The sequence below is a fragment of the Anomaloglossus baeobatrachus genome, chromosome 3, assembly GCF_048569485.1.
Source record: "Anomaloglossus baeobatrachus isolate aAnoBae1 chromosome 3, aAnoBae1.hap1, whole genome shotgun sequence".
Classification (NCBI taxonomy): domain Eukaryota; kingdom Metazoa; phylum Chordata; class Amphibia; order Anura; family Aromobatidae; genus Anomaloglossus; species Anomaloglossus baeobatrachus.
Window position 1 is genome coordinate 487304715 of NC_134355.1, and position 23475 is coordinate 487328189.

Sequence of the window (23475 nt, forward strand, 5' to 3'; positions counted from 1 at the left end):
TGTACCAGCTGTATAGAAAAACATGTGGTTCTGCACCTTTGTTTTACACAGAGAATATGCTGATAACTCCTCCGCATAATCCAGGAGGGTATATACAACGTGCGACCAAACAGTGCAATGTATATAGTACAAGCATCTCTATAAGTGCACTTCTGCACTAGTGGGGTTAGCACCACAGGTGCTGCTTAACGCCTGTTACAGCGATTGTGTGACTATCAGAATGCCAGGGTCTTCCACACTTGTCTCTGTATCGTACAGAAACTGACACTAATGGCTGCCGGTGTCCTTGTAGAGAAGGAAGCCGTGGGCGTGCCTGAGAAAGTGCGGGAATCCGGATTCACAGTGCACACAGTGAGAGGGGTGGAGTATGCAAAACATACTCCAGCTCTCAGCTCTGCTCTATGCAGCGTCACGCCCCTACCCTGACTGTCAGGGCTGTGGGCGGTAACGAAGGGAGACTAGGCCCAGAAGCCGGGGACTCGAGTTAACAGCGCGGCCGCCGTAAAAGCGCGGGCCGCGCTGAAGTCCCCGGCGCACCACAAGTGTCAGCCGCGCCGCAGTTCCAGCGGCCGGCGCGACCGATTCATAGAAGTGGCCAGCGTCCCGCCCCTCTCCTGACTGGCAGGTCTGGGGGCGGGAACGAACGGAAGCAGGCCGCAAAAGCCGGGGACTCTAGTTATCAGCGCGGCCGCCGTAAAAGCGCAGGCCGCGCTGAAGTCCCCGGCGCACTACAAGTGCCAGCCGCGCCGCAGTCCCAGCGGCCGGCGCGACCAATTCCCATAAGTGAGCCTGCTTCAGCAAAGCTGAATGAGGCCATGGCACAGGCGCCGCAGCGCTGATGTCCCCCGGCGCACTACAACACCCAGCATGCTGCGGTGTGAGCGCCAAATGCACGGGGACACAGAGTACCTTGAGGAAGCAGGGCCATGTCCCTGATGTACTCCGCTCCATCCAGCATCTTCTCCAGGGGCTGTAGATGGAGCACGGTCTCAGTGCCTGGAGACCGGTAAATCCCACTTCACCCAGAGCCCTGTAAAAAGGGATGGGGAAGGAATCAGCATGTGGGCTCCTGCCGCCGTACCCGCAATGGGTACCTCAACCTTACAAACACCTCCGACATACAGTGGGGTGAGAAGGGAGCATGCTGGGGACACTATATGTGTCCTCTTTTCTTCCATCCGACATAGTCAGCAGCTGCTGCTGACTAAAAAGTGGAGCTATGCGTGGATGTGTTGCCTCCTTCGCACAAAGCACAAAACTGGTCAGCCAGTGATCCCACTGGGGGTGTATAGCCAGAAGGGGAGGGGCCTTACACTTTTAAGTGTAATACTTTGTGTGGCCTCCAGAGGCAATAGCTATACACCCAATTGTCTGGGTCTCCCAATGGAGCGACAAAGAGACTGCTCCCCACCCTGACAGACTCGCGTCCGTCGTGACCACCGCCCAGGATGGGGGTAGGAAGGATTTCCCCTTCGACAATGAAGTGGGAAGAAGCCACCACCGAAGGGAAGCTTTGGTCGCCTGAGAGAGGGAGACGTTCCTGTCGAGGGACGTCGACTTCCTGTCCCATTTGCGTAGGATGTCCCATTGAAGAGGACGCAGGTGAAACTGCGCGAAAGGGACTGCCTCCATTGCTGCCACCATCTTCCCTAGGAAGTGCATGAGGCGCCTCAAGGGGTGTAACTGACCTTGAAGGAGAGATTGCAACCCTGTCTGCAGTGACCGCTGTTTGTTCAGCGGAAGCTTCACTATCGCTGAGAGAGTATGAAACTCCATGCCAAGATATGTCAGCGATTGGGCCGGTGTCAGATTTGACTTTGGAAAATTGATGATCCACCCGAAACTCTGGAGAGTCTCCAGAGTAGCGTTGAGGCTGTGTTGGCATGCCTCTTGAGAGGGTGCCTTGACCAGCAGATCGTCTAAGTAAGGGATCACCGAGTGACCCTGAGAGTGGAGGACCGCAACTACTGTAGCCATGACCTTGGTGAAAACCCGTGGGGCTGTCGCCAGGCCGAACGGCAGTGCCGCGAACTGAAGGTGTTCGTCTCCTATGGCGAAGCGCAGGAAGCGCTGATGCTCTGGAGCAATCGGTACGTGGAGATAAGCATCTTTGATATCGATCGATGCAAGGAAATCTCCTTGGGACATTGAGGCGATGACGGAGCGGAGGGATTCCATCCGGAACCGCCTGGTCTTTACGTGTTTGTTGAGCAGTTTTAGGTCCAGGACAGGACGGAAAGACCCGTCCTTCTTTGGAACCACAAACAGGTTGGAGTAAAAACCGTGACCCTGTTGCTGAAGAGGAACCGGGACCACCACTCCTTCTGCCTTCAGAGTGCCCACCGCCTGCAGAAGAGCATCGGCTCGCTCGGGAGGCGGAGATGTTCTGAAGAATCGAGTCGGAGGACGAGAGCTGAACTCTATCTTGTAACCGTGAGACAGAATGTCTCTCACCCAACGGTCTTTTACCTGTGGCAGCCAGGTGTCGCAAAAGCGGGAGAGCCTGCCACCGACCGAGGATGCGGTGTGAGGAGGCCGTAAGTCATGAGGAAGCCGCCTTGGTAGCGGCACCTCCGGCGGTCTTTTTAGGACGTGACTTAGACCGCCATGAATCGGAGTTCCTCTGATTCTTCTGAGGCCTTTTGGACGAGGAGAATTGGGACCTGCCCGCGCCCCGAAAGGACCGAAACCTCGACTGTCCCCTCCTCTGTTGGGGTATGTTTGGTTTGGCCTGGGGTAAGGATGTATCCTTTCCCTTGGATTGTTTGATGATTTCATCCAATCGCTCACCAAACAAACGGTCGCCAGAAAATGGCAAACTGGTTAAGCACTTTTTGGAAGCCGAATCTGCCTTCCATTCCCGTAGCCACAAGGCCCTGCGTATTGCCACCGAATTGTCGGCTGCAACCGCCGTACGGCTCGCAGAGTCCAGAACAGCATTAATAGCGTAGGACGCAAATGCCGACGTTTGAGAGGTTATGGACGCCACTTGCGGCGCAGACGTACGTGTGACTGCGTCAATTTGCGCTTGACCCGCTGAGATAGCTTGGAGTGCCCATACGGCTGCGAATGCTGGAGCAAAAGACGCGCCGATAGCTTCATAGATGGATTTCAACCAGAGCTCCATCTGTCTGTCAGTGGCATCTTTGAGTGAAGCCCCATCTTCAACTGCAACTATGGATCTAGCCGCCAGTCTGGAGATTGGAGGATCCACCTTGGGACACTGAGTCCAGCCCTTGACCACGTCAGGGGGGAAGGGATAACGTGTATCCTTAAGGCGCTTGGAAAAACGCTTATCTGGACAAGCTCGGTGTTTCTGGACTGCCTCTCTGAAGTCAGAGTGGTCCAGAAACATACTCGTTGTACGCTTGGGAAACCTGAAACGGAATTTCTCCTGCTGAGAAGCTGACTCCTCTACTGGAGGAGCTGAGGGAGAAATATCCAACATTTGATTGATGGACGCGATAAGATCATTCACTATGGCGTCCCCATCAGGAGTATCAAGGTTGAGAGCGGCCTCAGGATCAGAATCCTGATCAGCTACCTCCGCTTCATCATACAGAGAGTCCTCCCGCTGAGACCCTGAACAATGTGATGATGTCGAGGGAATTTCCCAGCGAGCTCGCTTAGGCGGTCTGGGGCTGCGGTCTGTGTCAGAGACCTCACCCTGGGATCTATGAGACACCCCGGGAGGACATTGTTGTTCCAACTGAGGGGGACCAGGGTGCAATGATTCCACAGTGCCCATGGTCTGAGATACCGGTCTGGACTGCAAGGCTTCTAGTATCTTAGCCATAGTCTCAGAAAGTCTATCAGTAAAAACTGCAAACTCCGTCCCCGTCACCTGTACAGTGTTAGCAGGTGGTTCCCCCTGGGCCACCCTTAGCAGAGGCTCCGGCTGAGTAAGTGCCACAGGAGCCGAGCATTGCACACAATGAGGGTCAGTGGAACCTGCCGGTAGTATAGCCGTACATGCGGCGCAGGCAGCATAATAAGCCTGTGCTTTGGCACCCTTGCTTTTTGCGGACGACATGCTGTTGTCTCCTCTGAGCAATCCAGGAGGGTATATAGCCAAAAATCAACCGTGCACCATACAGTGTAAAGTATAGCCTATAATCATATAATCTATATGTACACTTCTGCACTAGTGGGGCCAGCACCTCAGGTGCTGCTTACCGCCCGCTCAAAGCGGTTGTGTGGTCACCAGAATCCCTGCCTGGGTCTCCCAGAGCTTGTCTCCCCTCTCCAGCGTCAGAATAGCTGACAGGAATGGCTGCCGGCGTCCTGAGGAGAGGAGGGGGCCGTGGGCGTGCCCTAAAAAGTGCGGGAATCTGGTGCCCCACTGTGCACAGTGAGGGGGGTGGAGTATGCAAAGCATGTTCCAGCCCTCAGTGCTGACGTCCTGTACAGCGTCCCGCCCTTCCCCTGACTGGCAGGCCTGGGGGCGGGAAGAGAGTGAGACTAGGCCGCAAAAGCCGGGGACTAAAGTTATAAGCGCGGCCGGCGTATAAGCGCGGTCGGCGCGGTAGTCCCCGGCGTACTAACACTCCCAGCCGCGCTGCAGTGTGAAATGGCAGCGCGCGGTCAGCGCGGTAGTCCCCAGTAAACTAACACACCCAGCCACGCTGCAGTGTGTGATGGCATAAGCGCGGTCAGCGCTGCGGTCCCCGGCGCACTAACACACCCAGCAATGCTGGAGTGTTTCTGTGCGCGGTCCCCACGGGGACACAGAGTACCTCAAAGTAGCAGGGCCTTGTCCCTGACGATACTCGGCTCCTTGTCCAGCAGAGTCCCCAGGGGCTGTGGATGGAGCACTGTCTCAGTGCCTGGAGACCGATTAGGATCCCACTTCACCCAGAGCCCTAAAGGGATGGGGAAGGAAAACAGCATGTGGGCTCCAGCCTCCGTACCCGCAATGGATACCTCAACCTTAACAACACCGCCGACAAGAGTGGGGTGAGAAGGGAGCATGCTGGGGGCCCTGTTATGGGCCCTCTTTTCTTCCATCCGACATAGTCAGCAGCTGCTGCTGACTAAGCTGTGGAGCTATGCGTGGATGTCTGCCTCCTTCGCACAAAGCATGAAAACTGAGGAACCCGTGATGCACGGGGGGTGTATAGGCAGAAGGGGAGGGGCTTTACACTTTTAAGTGTAATACTTTGTGTGGCCTCCGGAGGCAGAAGCTATACACCCAATTGTCTGGGTCTCCCAATGGAGCGACAAAGAAAAGATTTTATTAATTTGTTTTTTAAACCATGTACTTTTAACAACGGATCAATAAAGTAGATGGATCACAAATAAAAAGTTTAGCTTCCATTTTTCATGTTTTTGATAGATTCGCTTAGTCTGTAATGGCAGAGTCTGAGTCGCAAAGTAGATGAGAATAGGATACACAAATCAGTTTTTAATGCAGATGTGTATATGGGTCAATGGTTCAATGGGTCCCAGTGCTGTAGAGAACACACAGCACACGGACGTGTACACCAGGTGTCCGATTTCAGCCCAAGAGCTAAACTATGGTTTGGAAGAAAGTAACACAAGGTACCTACTGTTTCCAGACACAACATGATCTTGGGCTTACCTTATTCAGAAAGCTTTTTAACACACTAGCTGCTTTCACAGACAAAGATCTGGGAATACGAATTTGCTTTTCAAGAATAACTGTAGGTAAAAGAAAAAATAGATCATGTAAAGAGGCAAAAGAACATTATTTCCATAAGAAATACATTTCTCTGTCTAAAGCTTTGTCTTGGTGATAAAATACTCAGGAAATATTATAGTTCCTAGGATTTCTGGGGATCCTACAGCTTTAACCCACACTGGTACGATAGACCATCACTTGATATGAACGAAAAATCGCTAACAGCAACGGAGCCCATTTCAAAGTACAGAAAACTATTGTATTTATAAACCTAAAAGACAAAAAACAGTACATGGCAAGTACCTTGAAAAAGGAAATCCTCTGTGTTTTGGTCTGGATTGTCTGAACTCCCCACAATATCGAATGGAGACCGACCAGCCATCATCTCAAACATCAAGACACCCAGTGCCCACCAGTCCACACTAAAGCCTTCAGCATACATGAATTAGAATATGAAAAAAAAAAATACATAAGACCGTTCCCATTAGACATTTTTATTATTTAAAACTAGTAATAATTTACACAATTAAGGTGCCCTAAATGGATTTAATACAAGTCTCCCCATTATCCGTCTCCATTCTATAAGTTTCATCGATTGCACATCTGCACGACTTGTAGCCCGGCAAAATATTTCTAGCATCCCACTCTGATAAGCTGTGAAGACCGGTTCCCTTCTTTCCATTCTGCACTCAATTGTATTTGTGTCTTTCAGACACAAATACCCTTGAAGATATTAGAGCAGGGACTAAAGCAGAGAAATGCTCATGACATGAGGGAATCGCACTGCTCCCCCCAAAGAAGAGGTGAGGAAGGAGAGAAAGGTAAGCGCTTCATGGAGCTGAAGACTGTATGGACTCTTATTGTTGATGGGGGCTGTTAGTGTGAGGGTACAGTATCGTGGGAATAGTGTGCAGAGGGACGAAAAGGGGGCATACTATAGTGAGGCAGAGGTGTGGGGTGATAGTGGGGGGGGTTGCATTATAGTTTGCGAACAGTATGAGAGGGCAGGCCAACATTCATAATGAAGGACAGTGGGGTAAGTATAGTTCATGAGTAAGGTCAGTGTGTTGGTTATAATTTATAACGGTATAGTGTGGCGGGGGGTTGTGTGTGGAGGCAATGTATCAAAGAGGGACAGTTTATGGGTTCAATTTGTGCAGGAAGCAGAGTAGCGGGCTATTATTTATTCAGTGGCACAGAATGGGAGATATTTTATTAATGAGAAATTACGACACATTTTTAACCTCTTCACGACACATGACGTACTGGGTACGTCATGGATCGTGTCAGGTTAATCCCTGCCAGCTGCCGCGGGCAGCGATCTCTGCACGCCAGCTGATTTGAACAGCTGATAATGTGTGGCTATCAGGCACGAGTGGATTCGCTACCCAATCATGCCTGTTAACCGCTTACAGCGCGTTGTGAAAATGTCACAGCGCGCTGTACATGCCGGCTGCAGTAAAAATTCACTTACCCGGCGCCATCAGAAGTCATGTGATGTGATCACGTGGATCCAATGGTTTTCATGGTAGCACAGGGTCAGGTTATGACACCTGTAGCTATCATGAGTCAGTTCCTCTCACAGCCGGCAGAGGGACGGGTGTGAAAGAACAGCTTTTCTGCAAATTAGAGAAATGCTGCTCTGATCTACAAGAAAGAATGAGCGATCAGACTGCTGACTAGTAAAAAAGTTTTGTTTTTTTTAAAAAAAAAAAAAAACAAACTAAAAAACCCTTATAAACCTAAAAAGTTCACAATCACCCCCGATTCATGGATTAAAAAAAATTAAAAATATACACATATTTGGTATCGCCGTGTTCAGAAATGCCAGATCAAAATATAAAATTGATAGGTAAACGGAGTAGCGGCAAAAAAATCCAAACGCCAAAATGAACTTTTTTGGTTGTCGCATATTTTGCACAAAATGCGATAACAGGTGATCAAAAAGTAGCATCTGTACAAAAATGGTTCCATTAAAAACGCCAGCTCGAGATTAAAAAAATAAGCAGTCACTGATCCATATATCCCGAAAAATGAGAACGCTACGGATCGCAGAAAATGACGCAAAAAGTGCGCCTTTTTTTGGACAAACTTGTGAATTTTTTTAACCCCTTATATAAAAGTAAACCTATACATGTTTGGTGTCTACAAACTCGTACCGACCTGAGGCATCAAACAGATACATCAATTTTACCAAATAGAGAACACTGAATAAAATTCCTCAAAAATCAGGCAGCCGCACTTTTTTGTTATTTTTTCGCACTTTGAATTTTTATGCCATTTTCCAGTATACTATATGGTAAAACTAATTGTTTTATTCAAAAGTACAACTCGCCCCGCAAAAAATAAGCACTTATATGGCAAGAGTGACGTAAAAATAAAAACGCTATGGTTCTTGGAGGAAGAGGAGGGAAAAAAAAAAAACAAAACAGAACGGAAAAATGGAAAAAAATCGCCTGGGGGTGAAGGTGTTGAGGACACAGTGATGTGATGTGTTACATAAGGCAGGTAAAGCAGCAATTGTACAGTGACGAGCTGTCAAATATGATTATGGTGTCTACATGGGCAACATGGTGGCTCAGTGGTTAGCACCAAAAAAATTATGTGCATCCCTGATCTACTGTATGTGTCTGTACACAAGATATTAACCACCTATATTTCACAAATACAGTGGCCTCGAGGTTTTAGGCGATCTAATGATAAATGATTGCCCTGTTAACTGTTCTGAAGTGGTTTTGCCGCTCATATATTTTAATATATATAAAAAAAAAAAATAAAAAAAAATCATGTAACCAAGTGACATTATCATCCACATAAGCACCAGTCATACTGAACCTCCGTACTGGCAGAAATGAGAAGCAGAAATTATTTTTTTACCATAATCTTCTCCTCGCAGGATTTCAGGTGCAATGTAATTTGGTGTACCACAGAACGTGCTAGTTGTGTCTCCTGGCCGTAAACCTTCCTTTAAAAACAGAAAATAAGACGAATAATCAAACACATGCAAAAGCCACTCAAGCACTTAAAGGGAATCTGTCACCACTTTTTTAGCGTATAAGATGCAGCCCCCATCATTGGGCTCTTATATACAGCATTCTAACATGCGGTATATAAGAGCCCAGGCCGCTGTGAGAACATAAAAAACACTTGTACTTGTACATAAAAAAACACTAATACTTGCCTAACGGTCACACGGTTGGCCATATGGGCGTCTCCGTTTTCTGGTGATGGCGCCTCCTCTTTTGGCCATCTTTGTTCTCCTTCTTCTGTGGCCGTGGTGTATGACGGGTCCGATGTCATCCACACTCGCCAGCATTCAGGTCCTGAGCAGGCACACTTCGATCTGAGCAGGGCAGATCAAAGTATTGCAGTGCGGCTGCACAGAACCGGTGAGGGTGTATGACATAGATGAGTCATGCACGCAGGCTTCAGAAAAATAATGAAGATGGCCGAAAGAGGAGGCGCCGGCATCGGACAATGGAGACGCCAATATGGCCAACCGCGCGATTGTTAGGTAAGTATTATAAAGTGTTTTGTTTTTTTTTATGTTCTCACAGCGGCCTGGGCTCTTATATACAGCATGTTAGAATGCTGTATATAAGAGCCCGGTGGTGGTGGCCGCAGCTTATACGCCAAAAAAGTGGTGACAGGTTCCCTTTAACACTAGAACTACTGAGGTAGTCATTTTGACTACTTTGCACCATGTATTTCTATATAGGTGCCACGAGTCCAGTAGTTCTAGTGTTAAAGGGAATCGGTCAGCAGGTATTTGCTATGTCATCAGAGAGAAGAATGCTGTAGGAACAGAGACCCTGATTGCAGTGATTTATCAATGAACAGGCTACTTTTTGTAGCATCAATAAAATTGTTTTAAAGTGTTTTATCAGCAGGAAATTATCGCTACAGCACTTGATGTCTCATGCAGTCTAGTCCTGCTGTTCTGTTTAACCACACTCCCACCACAGATTAGCAGCTTTCTATCTCAGTACACAGAAAACTGCCACTCAGTGGTGTGGGCGGGGTTATACAGGGCTCAGCATTCTAAGCACTGTTAGATCTGCAGCAGAGAAACTTGTGATTTAACTCTAGCTGCTGGACGCAGTAAACTAAGTGTAAATCAACAGAATCAGGGTCACTGCCACTACATTATGCTATTTTCAGATAGGGTAGCAAAAGAAGGGAATTTTGTTACTTACCGTAAATTCCTTTTCTTCTAGCTCCAATTGGGAGACCCAGACGATTGGGTGTATAGCTACTGCCTCCGGAGGCCACACAAAGCATTACACTAAAAAGTGTAAGGCCCCTCCCCTTCTGGCTATACACCCCCCGTGGGATCACGGGCTGCTCAGTTTTAGTGCTAAAGCAAGAAGGAGGAAAGCCAATAACTGGTTTAAACAAATTCAATCCGAAGTAACATCGGAGAACTGAAACCGTTCAACATGAACAACATGTGTACCCGAAAAAGCCAAAAATCCCGAAGGAAACAGGGCGGGTGCTGGGTCTCCCAATTGGAGCTAGAAGAAAAGGAATTTACGGTAGTAACAAAATTCCCTTCTTCTTCGGCGCTCCATTGGGAGACCCAGACGATTGGGACGTCCAAAAGCAGTCCCTGGGTGGGTAAATTAATACCTCAAGTTAGAGCTGCAAAACAGCCCTCCCCTACGAGGAGGCAACCGCCGCCTGCAGGACTCTTCTACCTAGGCTGGCATCCGCCGAAGCGTAGGTATGCACCTGATAATGTTTGGTGAAAGTGTGCAGACTCGACCAGGTAGCTGCCTGGCACACCTGTTGAGCCGTAGCCTGGTGTCGTAATGCCCAGGGCGCACCCACGGCTCTGGTAGAATGGGCCTTCAGCCCTGATGGAACCGGAAGCCCAGCAGAACGGTAGGCTTCAAGAATTGGTTCCTTGATCCATCGAGCCAGGGTGGATTTGGAAGCCTGCGATCCTTTGCGCTTACCAGCGACAAGGACAAAGAGTGCATCCGAGCGGCGCAGGGGCGCCGTGCGGGAAATGTAGATTCTGAGTGCTCTCACGAGATCCAACAAATGCAAATCCTTTTCATACCGATGAACTGGATGAGGACAAAAAGAAGGTAAGGAGATATCCTGATTGAGATGAAAAGAGGATACCACCTTAGGGAGAAACTCCTGAATCGGGCGCAGCACTACCTTGTCCTGGTGAAAAACCAGGAAGGGAGCTTTGGATGACAGCGCTGCCAGCTCGGATACCCTCCGAAGAGACGTGACCGCTACCAGAAAGGCCACTTTCTGTGAGAGTCGAGAAAGTGAAACATCCCTCAGAGGCTCGAAGGGCGGCTTCTGGAGAGCAACTAGTACCCTGTTCAGATCCCATGGATCTAACGGCCGTTTGTACGGAGGGACGATGTGACAAACCCCCTGCAGGAACGTGCGTACCTGAGGAAGTCGTGCTAGACGCTTTTGAAAAAATACAGATAGCGCTGAGACTTGCCCTTTAAGGGAGCCGAGCGATAAGCCTTTTTCCAAACCAGATTGCAGGAAGGAAAGAAAAGTAGGCAATGCAAATGGCCAGGGGGACACTCCCTGTGCCGAGCACCAGGATAAGAAAATCTTCCACGTTCTGTGGTAGATCTTAGCAGACGTGGGCTTCCTAGCCTGTCTCATGGTGGCCACGACCCCTTGAGATAATCCTGAAGATGCTAGTATCCAGGACTCAATGGCCACACAGTCAGGTTCAGGGCCGTAGAATTCAGATGGAAAAACGGCCCTTGTGACAGTAAGTCTGGCCGGTCTGGTAACGCCCACGGTTGGCCGACCGTGAGATGCCACAGATCCGGATACCACGACCTCCTCGGCCAGTCTGGGGCGACGAGCAGGACGCGGCGGCAATCGGACCTGATCTTACGTAGCACTCTGGGCAAGAGTGCCAGAGGGGGAAACACATAGGGCAGCTGGAACTGCGACCAATCTTGCACTAAGGCGTCTGCCGCCAGAGCTCTGTGATCGCGAGACCGTGCCATGAAAGTTGGGACCTTGTTGTTGTGCCGGGACGCCATTAGGTCGACGTCCGGCCTTCCCCAGCGGCGACATATTTCCTGAAACACGTCCGGGTGAAGGGACCATTCCCCTGCGTCCATACCCTGGCGACTGAGGAAGTCCGCTTCCCAGTTTTCTACGCCGGGGATGTGAACTGCGGATATGGTGGAGGCCGTGGCTTCCACCCACATCAGAATCCGCCGGACTTCCTGGAAGGCTTGCCGACTGCGTGTCCCGCCTTGGTGGTTGATGTATGCCACCGCTGTGGAGTTGTCCGACTGAATTCGGATCTGCCTTCCTTCCAGCCACTGCTGGAAGGCTTGTAGGGCAAGATACACTGCCCTGATTTCCAGAACATTGATCTGAAGGGTGGACTCCTGCTGAGTCCACGTACCCTGAGCCCTGTGGTGGAGAAAAACTGCTCCCCACCCTGACAGACTCGCGTCTGTCGTGACCACCGCCCAGGATGGGGGTAGGAAGGACCTTCCTTGTGATAATGAGGTGGGAAGAAGCCACCATTGAAGAGAGTCCTTGGCCGTCTGGGAAAGGGAGACTTTCCTGTCTAAGGACGTCGACTTCCCGTCCCATTGGCGGAGAATGTCCCATTGAAGTGGGCGCAGATGAAACTGCGCAAACGGGACTGCCTCCATTGCTGCCACCATCTTCCCCAGGAAGTGCATGAGGCGTCTTAAGGGGTGCGACTGGCCTTGAAGGAGAGAGTGCACCCCTGTCTGTAGTGAACGCTGCTTGTCCATCGGAAGCTTCACTATCGCTGAGAGAGTATGAAACTCCATGCCAAGATATGTTAGTGATTGGGTCGGTGACAGATTTGACTTTGAAAAGTTGATGATCCACCCGAAAGTCTGGAGAGTCTCCAGCGCAACGTTCAGGCTGTGTTGGCATGCCTCTTGAGAGGGTGCCTTGACAAGTAGATCGTCCAAGTAAGGGATCACCGAGTGTCCCTGAGAGTGCAAGACTGCTACCACTGCTGCCATGACCTTGGTGAAAACCCGTGGGGCTGTCGCCAGACCAAATGGCAGGGCTACGAACTGAAGGTGTTCGTCTCCTATAACGAAGCGTAGAAAACGCTGGTGCTCTGGAGCAATCGGCACGTGGAGATAAGCATCCTTGATGTCTATTGATGCTAGGAAATCTCCTTGAGACATTGAGGCAATGACGGAGCGGAGAGATTCCATCCGGAACCGCCTGGTTTTCACGTGCTTGTTGAGCAGTTTTAGGTCCAGAACAGGATGGAAAGAGCCGTCCTTTTTTGGCACCACAAACAGATTGGAGTAAAAACCTTGACCTCGTTCCTGAAGAGGAACAGGGATCACCACTCCTTCTGCCCTTAGAGAGCACACCGCCTGCAGAAGAGCATCGGCTCGGTCGGGATGTGGGGAAGTTCTGAAGAACCGAGGCGGAGGACGAGAACTGAACTCTATCCGGTACCCGTGAGACAAAATGTCTGTTACCCACCGGTCTTTGACCTGTGGCAGCCAAATGCCGCAAAAGCGGGAGAGCCTGCCACAGACCGAGGATGCGGAGAGAGGAGGCCGAAAGTCATGAGGCAGCCGGCTTGGAAGCGGTTCCTCCGGCTGCTTTCTTTGGGCGTGAGTGAGTCCGCCAGGAATCTGAGCTCCTCTGCTCCTTCTGAGTCCTTTTGGACGAGGAGAATTGGGCCCTGCCCGAACCTCGAAAGGACCGAAACCTCGACTGTCCCCTCCACTGTTGAGGTTTGCTTGATCTGGGCTGGGGTAAGGAAGAGTCCTTACCCTTGGACTGTTTAATGATTTCAGCCAATTGCTCACCAAACAGTCTGTCTTGAGATAATGGCAAACTGGTTAAGCATTTTTTGGAAGCAGAATCTGCTTTCCATTCCTTTAACCATAAGGCTCTGCGTAAAACCACAGAGTTGGCGGACGCCATTGACGTACGGCTGGTAGAGTCCAAGACCGCATTGATAGCGTAAGTCGCAAACGCAGACATTTGCGAGGTCAAGGACGCCATTTGCGGCACTGATGGACGTATGACAGAGTCCACCTGCGCCAGACCAGCTGAAATAGCTTGGAGTGCCCACACGGCTGCGAATGCTGGAGCAAACGACGCGCCGATAGCTTCATAGACAGATTTCAACCAAAGGTCCATCTGTCTGTCATTGGCATCTTTAAGTGAAGCCCCATCTTCCACTGCAACTATGGATCTAGCCGCAAGCCTGGAGATTGGGGGGTCCACCTTTGGACACTGGGTCCAGCGTTTGACCACGTCAGGGGGAAAGGGATAACGTGTATCCTTAAGACGTTTGGAGAAACGCTTATCTGGATAAGCATGGTGTTTCTGGACTGCTTCTCTGAAGTCAGCGTGGTCCAGAAAAGTGCTCAATTTACGTTTGGGATACCTGAAATGGAATTTCTCCTGCTGTGCTGCTGCCTCCTCCGCTGGAGGAGAAATATCCAGCAGTCTATTGATGGCCGCTATAAGATCATTCACCATGGCGTCACCATCAGGGGTATCCAGGTTGAGAGCAGTCTCAGGATTAGACTCCTGATCACCTAGCTCTGTCTCATCATACAGAGAATCCTCTCGCTGAGACCCTGACCAGCGTGATGACGCCGAGGGTCTCTCCCAGCGAGCTCGCTTAGGCTGCCTGGGACTGTCGTCCGAGTCAGAGCCTTCAGCCTGTGATGCCTGGGACCCCCTTGGAGCACGGATTAGTTCCAACTGAGGGGGACCGGGGAACATTGAATCAGCAGTGCCCATGGTCTGAGTGACCGGCCTGGGCTGCAAAGTTTCTAGAATTTTTGTCATAGTCACAGACATCTTATCAGCAAAAACTGCAAACTCTGTCCCCGTCACCGGGGCAGGTTTCACAGGCGTCTCTGCCTGGGCCACTACTAGCATAGACTCCGGCTGACGAAGTGGCACAGGGACCGAACATTGCACACAATGGGGGTCAGTGGAACCTGCCGGTAGATCAGCCCCACATGCGGTACAGGCAGCATATAAAGCCTGTGCCTTGGCACCCTTGCTTTTTGCGGATGACATGCTGTTGTCTCCTCAGAGCAATATATGGGTATAAGCCAAGAAGCGACCGTACAGTGCAATATATAGGTACAGACAAAAGTACACAAAACAACACTGTGGCACTAGTGGGGTCAGCACCTAGGTGCTGCTTACCGCCCGCTTAACAGCGGGTGTGTGGTCGCCAGAATCCCCTGTCTGGGTCTCCCAGGGCTATGTCCGTTCTCCAGCTCAGACTGCGTGCAGGAATGGCTGCCGGCGTCCTGTGAAGAGGGGCGGGCCGTGGGCGTGCTACAGACAAAGAGCGGGAAACTGGCGTCCCACTGTGCCCAGTGAGAGGGCTGGAGTATGTAAATAAGACTCCAGCCCTCGGCGCTGACTATTGTACAGCGTCTCTCCCCTTCCCTGACTGACAGGGCTGGGGGCGGGAACGAAACGTAACTAGGCCGCAGAAGCCGGGGACTAGATTTATAAGCGCTGCCGTCGTAAAAGCACGGTCGGCGCGAAGTCCCCGGCGCACCACAAGTCTCAGCCGCGCCGCAGTCTCCGGGGGCGGCCGGCGCGGTAGTTCCCCACACATAAACTCACTCAGCTAAGCTGCAGTGAGTATAACCCAAGCGCGTAGTGCTACCGTCCCCGGCGCACTAGAACACCCAGCAACGCTGGAGTGTGTCTGTGCCTGTCTGTACGGGGACACAGAGTACCTGAATGTTGCAGGGCCTTGTCCCTGACGGTACCCAGCTCCGTATCCAGCAGGATCTCCGGGTCTGTGGATGGAGCCCGGCCTCAGAGCCTGGAGGCCGGTAAGATCCCACTTCACCAGAGCCCTCAGGGGGATGGGGAAGGAAAACAGCATGTGGGCTCCAGCCTCCGTACCCGCAATGGGTACCTCAACCTTAACAAACACCGCCAACAAGAGTGGGGTGAGAAGGGAGCATGCTGGGGGCCCTTTAGCATGGGCCCTCTTTTCTTCCATCCGATATAGTCAGCAGCTACTGCTGACTAAACAGTGGAGCTATGCGTGGATGTCTGACCTCCTTCGCACAAAGCTTGAAAACTGAGCAGCCCGTGATCCCACGGGGGGTGTATAGCCAGAAGGGGAGGGGCCTTACACTTTTTAGTGTAATGCTTTGTGTGGCCTCCGGAGGCAGTAGCTATACACCCAATCGTCTGGGTCTCCCAATGGAGCGCCGAAGAAAAATTGGTGACTGATTGCCTGTAAATGGATTATCCATATTTATTTATTTATTTTATTTTTTTTTTTAGAAACCCCTGTACCAACTTGACCAAGATATACAGAGTACTATACATAAACAGGCTTAAGCTGTGCCTTGTCAGTTTTCTTGCCTCAGTTTCCCTGCTGCTCTGCATTGTTTCATCCAGAAAAGTGTGCTATGATGTGACTACAAAATTAGCTTAAGAAACTACATTTCCCACAAGCCTTCCTCTTCCATTCACTCTTCTGTGTTTTGATGACATTTGCCCTCACCCACACACCTTCCGTGCAATAATGGGATGTACCACTCTTTTTGGGGAGCTGGTAAAATTCCCCCCATCCAATGGGGTTGAAACTTACTCCACCCACCTGCTGCCAACCAATGACAGGGCATTTTTTTAATTTTTTTTTTTTTTTTTTTAAAGGTGAGTGGCAAATATGGGTGAATAAGCAGAACACTCATTTTACCCCCAATGAGAGACATTCAGGAACTGAAAGTAGCTCTCACTGGAGTACTGATTACCATTGTTCACAAGCGAGGTCAGATCTTCGTACTGGATCAGTAGCTAACATGACCCATATGTGGCACTGGGAGCAGCACAGACAGTAACAATAATGGATGGTCTGAATGCATCATCTGCTGTCCATGCCCTGGATTCTTCTAAGAACTTCAGCCCCCACACTTCATGATGAAACTGTGGAGGACACTCTGATTGGGGACAGTCAGGTTGTGAGACCACAGCCCTCTACGGTTTTATAGTCACTTACTGATACCACGGCACTGTACCACTCTCCACATGCATATTGGAATCATGTATTGCTCCTCCTATTTACAGTTTACCCAAGACACCAACTCCTCAATACAATGCTCTTTGCTTACTCCCTTACCCCCACAGCAATATAGATGCCGAATCAGAGCATAGTGCTATTGGAACGCAGTCTTCTCTTCTAAATGTCGGAAGCCTAGAGCAGTGCCCTACTGACAGCTGAAGCCTAATGAGGAGATGTAATGTGTGGAATACAGAGCGCATGCTCAACCTGTACAATGCTACCGGATAAAAGCAACACGTGTGCTATAGAAGCAAAGACTGTCTTCACTGAGCATGCTTCACCGATATCTTCACAACTACCGGAGGACGTAACTAGGTAAGAACAAAGATATACTGGAGTACTTTTGAGGGGCAATTACTAAGAAGCTACACATCATTGCTACTGAATGTATTTGGACAACAAAGTACTTTATTTTTCACTGTGGTAAAAACCCTTTCCAGTCACGTTTAAAGACAACACTTCACTCAAGTCATGAAGAAGGTAAGAGCAAACCCACATAAAATCTTTCTGAGGAATAATGTGTGAAGAATGGATTAACATATTATCCAGAACTGGAGCTGAAGAAGAAGGGAATTTTGTTTACTTACCGTAAATTCCTTTTCTTCTAGCTCCAATTGGGAGACCCAGACAATTGGGTGTATAGGCTATGCCTCCGGAGGCCGCACAAAGTATTACACTTAAAAGTGTTAAGCCCCTCCCCTTCTGCCTATACACCCCCCGTGCTCCCACGGGCTCCTCAGTTTTGGTGCAAAAGCAAGAAGGAGGAAAAGAATTAAAAACTGGTTTAAAGTAACTTCAATCCGAAGGAATATCGGAGAACTGAAACCATTCAACATGAACAACATGTGTACACAAAAAAACAGGGGCGGGCGCTGGGTCTCCCAATTGGAGCTAGAAGAAAAGGAATTTACGGTAAGTAAACAAAATTCCCTTCTTCTTTGTCGCTCCATTGGGAGACCCAGACAATTGGGACGTCCAAAAGCAGTCCCTGGGTGGGTAAAATAATACCTTGTAAGAGAGCCGTAAAACGGCCTCTTCCTACAGGTGGGCAACCGCCGCCTGAAGGACTCGTCTACCTAGGCTGGCATCCGCCGAAGCATAGGTATGCACCTGATAGTGTTTCGTGAAAGTGTGCAGGCTCGACCAGGTAGCTGCCTGACACACCTGCTGAGCCGTAGCCTGGTGCCTCAAAGCCCAGGACGCGCCCACGGCTCTGGTAGAATGGGCCTTCAGCCCTGAGGGAACCGGAAGCCCAGCCGAACGGTAGGCTTCGAGAATTGGCTCCTTGATCCACCGAGCCAAGGTTGATTTGGAAGCCTGTGACCCTTTACGCTGGCCAGCGACAAGGACAAAGAGTGCATCCGAGCGGCGCAGGGGCGCCGTACGAGAAATGTAGAGTCTGAGTGCTCTCACCAGATCTAACAAGTGCAAATCCTTTTCACATTGGTGAACTGGATGAGGACAAAAAGAAGGTAAGGAGATATCCTGATTGAGATGAAAGGGGGATACCACCTTAGGGAGAAATTCCGGAACCGGAAGCAGAACCACCTTGTCCTGGTGAAAAACCAGGAAAGGGGCTTTGCATGACAGCGCTGCTAGCTCAGACACTCTCCGAAGTGAAGTGACTGCTACTAGAAAAACCACTTTCTGCGAAAGGCGTGAGAGAGAAATATCTCATTGGCTCGAATGGTGGTTTCTGAAGAACAAGCAGCACCCTGTTCAGATCCCAGGGTTCTAACGGCCGCTTGTAAGGAGGAACGATGTGACAAACCCCCTGCAGGAACGTGCGTACCTGTGGAAGTCTGGCTAGGCGCTTCTGGAAAAACACAGAGAGCGCTGAGACTTGTCCCTTAAGGGAGCCGAGCGACAAACCCTTTTCCAGTCCAGATTGAAGGAAGGACAGAAAAGTGGGCAAGGCAAAAGGCCAGGGAGAAAAACCCTGAGCAGAGCACCACGACAGGAAAATTTTCCACGTCCTGTGCTAGATCTTGGCGGACGTTGGTTTCCTAGCCTGTCTCATAGTGGCAATGACGTCTTGAGATAACCCTGAAGACGCTAGGATCCAGGACTCAATGGCCACACAGTCAGGTTGAGGGCCGCAGAATTCAGATGGAAAAACGGCCCTTGAGATAGCAAGTCTGGTCGGTCTGGTAGTGCCCACGGTTGGCAGACCATGAGATGCCACAGATCCGGGTACCACGACAGCCTCGGCCAGTCTGGAGCGACGAGGATGACGCGGCGGCAGTCGGCCCTGATCTTGCGTAACACTCTGGGCAACAGTGCCAGCTGAGGAAACACATAAGGGAGCTGAAACTGCGACCAATCCTGAACTAAGGCGTCTGCCGCCAGAGCTCTGGGATCTTGAGACCGTGCCATGAACACCGGTACCTTGTTGTTGTGCCGGGACGCCATGAGGTCGACGTCCGGCACCCCCCAGCGGCAACAGATCTCCTGAAACACGTCCGGGTGAAGGGACCATTCCCCTGCGTCCATGCCCTGGCGACTGAGATAGTCTGTTTCCCAGTTTTCCACGCCTGGAATGTGAACTGCAGAGATGGTGGAGGCCGTGGCTTCCACCCACATCAAAATCCGCCGGACTTCCTGGAAGGCTTGCCGACTGCGTGTGCCGCCTTGGTGATTGATGTATGCCACCGCTGTGGAATTGTCCGACTGAATTCTGATCTGCTTGCCTTCCAGCCACTGCTGGAACGCCTTCAGGGCAAGATACACTGCCCGTATTTCCAGAACATTGATCTGAAGCGAGGACTCTTGCTGGGTCCACGTACCCTGAGCCCTGTGGTGGAGAAAAACCGCTCCCCACCCTGACAGACTCGCGTCCGTCGTGACCACCTCCCAGGATGGGGGTAGGAAGGATTTCCCCTTCGATAATGAAGTGGGAAGAAGCCACCACCGAAGGGAAGCTTTGGTCGCCTGAGAGAGGGAGACGTTCCTGTCGAGGGACGTCGGCTTCCTGTCCCATTTGCGTAGGATGTCCCATTGAAGTGGACGCAGGTGAAACTGCGCGAACGGAACTGCCTCCATTGCTGCCACCATCTTCCCCAGGAAGTGCATGAGGCGCCTCAAGGGGTGTGACTGGCCTTGAAGGAGAGATTGTACCCCTGTCTGTAGTGACCGCTGCTTGATCAGTGGAAGCTTCACTATCGCTGAGAGGGTATGAAACTCCATGCCAAGATATGTCAGCGATTGGGCCGGTGTCAGATTTGACTTTGGAAAATTGATGATCCACCCGAAACTCTGGAGAGTCTCCAGGGTAGCGTCGAGGCTGTGTTGGCATGCCTCTAGAGAGGGTGCCTTGATCAACAGATCGTCCAAGTACGGGATCACCGAGTGACCCTGAGAGTGGAGGACCGCTACTACAGTAGCCATCACCTTGGTGAAAACCCGTGGGGCTGTTGCCAGGCCGAACGGCAGTGCCACGAACTGCAGGTGTTCGTTTTCTATGGCGAAGCGCAAGAAGCGCTGGTGCTCTGGAGCAATCGGTACGTGGAGATATGCATCCTTGATATCGATCGATGCAAGGAAATCTCCTTGGGACATTGAGGCGATGACGGAGCGGAGGGATTCCATCCGGAACCGCCTGGTGTTTACGTGTTTGTTGAGAAGTTTCAGGTCCAGGACAGGACGGAAAGACCCGTCCTTCTTTGGGACCACAAACAAGTTGGAGTAAAAACCGTGACCCTGTTGCTGAATAGGAACAGGGACCACCACTCCTTCTGCCTTCAGAGTGCCCAGCGCCTGCAGAAGAGCCTCGGCTCGCTCGGGAGGCGGGGATGACCTGAAGAATCGAGTCGGGGGACGAGAGGTGAACTCTATCTTGTAACCGTGAGACAGAATGTCTCTCACCCAACGGTCTTTTACCCGTGGCAGCCAGGTGTCGCAAAAGCGGGAGAGCCTGCCACCGACCGAAGATGCGGAGTGGGGAGGCCGAAAGTCATGAGGAAGCCGCTTTGGTAGCGGCACCTCCGGTGGCCTTTTTAGGACGTGACTTAGACCGCCATGCATCAGAGTTCCTTTGATCTTTCTGAGGCCTTGTGGACGAGGAGAATTGGGACCTGCCCGCCAGGGCTGTGGAGTCGGTAAGCCAAACCTTCGACTCCGACTCAGACTCCTCAAATTCTCTTGCACCGACTCAGACTCAGACTCCTCAAATTCTCTTGCACCGACTCAGACTCAGACTCCTCAAATTCTCTTGCACCGACTCAGACTCAGACTCCTCAAATTCTCTTGCACCGACTCAGACTCAGACTCCTCAAATTCTCTTGCACCGACTCAGACTCAGACTCAGACTCAGACTCAGACTCAGACTCAGACTCAGACTCAGACTCAGACTCAGACTCAGACTCAGACTCAGACTCAGACTCAGACTCAGACTCAGACTCAGACTCAGACTCAGACTCAGACTCAGACTCAGACTCAGACTCAGACTCAGACTCAGACTCCGACATATATTGCTTATAGTTAGGTGAAAAATTTATTGTAGTACATGAATATGTGTATGTGAACATCAGACATTTAATAATTTTTATGATACAATAATCAAGATATTTGGATAGAACATAAAATATATTTATTGGAATACAACTTTAGAACACAAAAAACTGTAATAAATTGTAAATATGTAATACACTATGTAATATACAGTAGATTACATATATATCTTGTGTGTGTGTATATACACTGTATATATATATATATTATATATATTACATATTTACAATTTATTAGTTTTTTTGTGTTCTAAAGTTGTATTCCAATAAATATTTTATGTTCTATCCAAATATCTTGATTATTGTATCATAAAAACAATTAAATGTCTGATGTTCACATTGTACTACAATAAATTTTTCACTTAAATATAAGCATTATACTAAATGTTGTTATTTAGTAAAATATTCAGCACATTCTGCATTGCACTCCTGTCCCCAATTTATTATATATTTTAGGAGTCGGAGTCGGTGCATTTTATACCGACTCCGACTCCGACTCCACCAAAATGAGCTCCGACTCCGACTCCACGACTCCGACTCCACAGCCCTGCTGCCCGCGCCCCGAAAGGACCGAAAACTCGACTGCCCCCTCCTCTGTTGGGGTATTTTCGGTTTGGGCTGGGGTAAGGATGTATCCTTTCCCTTGGATTGTTTGATGATTTCATCCAAACGCTCGCCAAACAATCGGTTGGCAGAAATTGGCAAACTGGTTAAGCGCTTTTTGGAAACAGAATCTGCCTTCCATTCCCGTAGCCACAAGGCCCTGTGGAGTACCACCGAATTGGCGGCTGCAACCGCCGTACGGCTCGCAGAGTCCAGAACAGCATTAATAGCGTAAGACGCAAATGCCGAAGTCTGTGTGGTTATGGACGCCACCTGTGGCGCAGACGTGCGTGTGGCTGCGTCGATTTGCTCTTGACCTGCTGAGATAGCTTGCAGCGCCCATACGGCTGCGAATGCTGGGGCAAAAGAAGCGCCGATAGCTTCATAGATGGATTTCAACCAGAGCTCCATCTGCCTGTCAGTGGCATCTTTGAGTGAAGCCCCGTCTTCCACTGCAAGTATGGATCTAGCTGCCAGTCTGGAGATTGGAGGATCCACTTTGGGACACTGAGCCCAACTTTTGACCACGTCAGGGGGAAAGGGATAACGTGTATCCTTAAGACGCTTAGAAAAACGCTTATCTGGACAAGCATGGTGATTCTGGACTGCCTCTCTGAAATCAGAGTGGTCCAGAAACATACTCGGTGTACGCTTGGGAAACCTGAAACGGAATTTCTCCTGCTGTGAAGCTGACTCCTCCACCGGAGGAGCTGAGGGAGAAATATCCAACATACGATTGATGGACGCAATAAGGTCGTTCACTATGGCGTCCCCGTCCGGAGTATCAAGATTGAGAGCGGCCTCAGGATCAGAATCCTGATCAGCTGTGTCCGCATCATCAACTAGAGATTCCCCCCGCTGAGACCCTGAACAATATGAGGATGTCAAGGGAATTGTCAAGCGAGCTCGCTTAGTCGGTCTGGAGCCGGGGTCTGTGTCAGAACCCTCAGCCTGGGATCCATGAGACACCCCAGGAGGACATTGTTGGTCCAACTGAGGTGGGCCAGGGGACAAAGATTCAACAGAGTCCCTGTGCTGAGATACCGGCCTGGACTGCAAGGCTTCTAGTATCTTAGCCATAGTCTCAGAGAGTTTTGCAAACTCTGTCCCCGTCACCTGAACAGTGTCAGCAGGTGGCTCCCCCTGGGCCCCCCTTAGCAGAGGCTCTAGCTGAGTAAGTGCCACAGGGTCCGAACAGTGCACACAATGAGGGTCAGTGGAACCTGCCGGTAGCGGGGTCATACATGCGGCGCAGGCAGCATAATAAGCCTGTGTTTTGGCACCCCTGCCTTTCGTGGGCGCCATGCTATTATCTTCCCTGAGTAACACAATAGGGTATATAGCCAGAAATCAACTGTGCACCATACAGTGTAAAATATGTATACCATAAACATATAATGTTACACTACTGCACAATGGGGCTAGCACCACAGGTGCTGCTTACCACCCGCTTAAAGCGGTTGTGAGGCCACCAGAGTCCCTGCCTGAGTCTTCCAGACTTTGTCCCCCTCTGTAGCGTCCAAGGAGCTGACAGGAATGGCTGCCGGCGTCCTGAGGAGAGGTGGGAGCCGTGGGCGTGGCTCAGAAAGTGCGGGAGCTGGTGCCTGCACTGTGCACAGTGAGGGGAGTGGAGTATGCAAAGC

The 23475-nt window shown here is 50.4% G+C and overlaps 1 protein-coding gene across 1 annotated transcript in view; it reads right to left on the reverse strand.

Annotated features, from left to right (window-relative positions):
• The window catches only part of PRKCI (protein kinase C iota), a 154350-nt gene that overhangs the window by 18763 nt on the left and 112112 nt on the right, over positions 1-23475 (reverse strand). Inside the window, exons 13-15 of the mRNA XM_075340636.1 lie at positions 8519-8606; positions 5945-6070; positions 5582-5661 (exon numbers count right to left, since the gene is read on the reverse strand). Of these exons, the coding sequence (XP_075196751.1) occupies positions 5582-5661; positions 5945-6070; positions 8519-8606 (294 nt within the window). The remainder of the gene's footprint in view (positions 1-5581; positions 5662-5944; positions 6071-8518; positions 8607-23475) is intronic.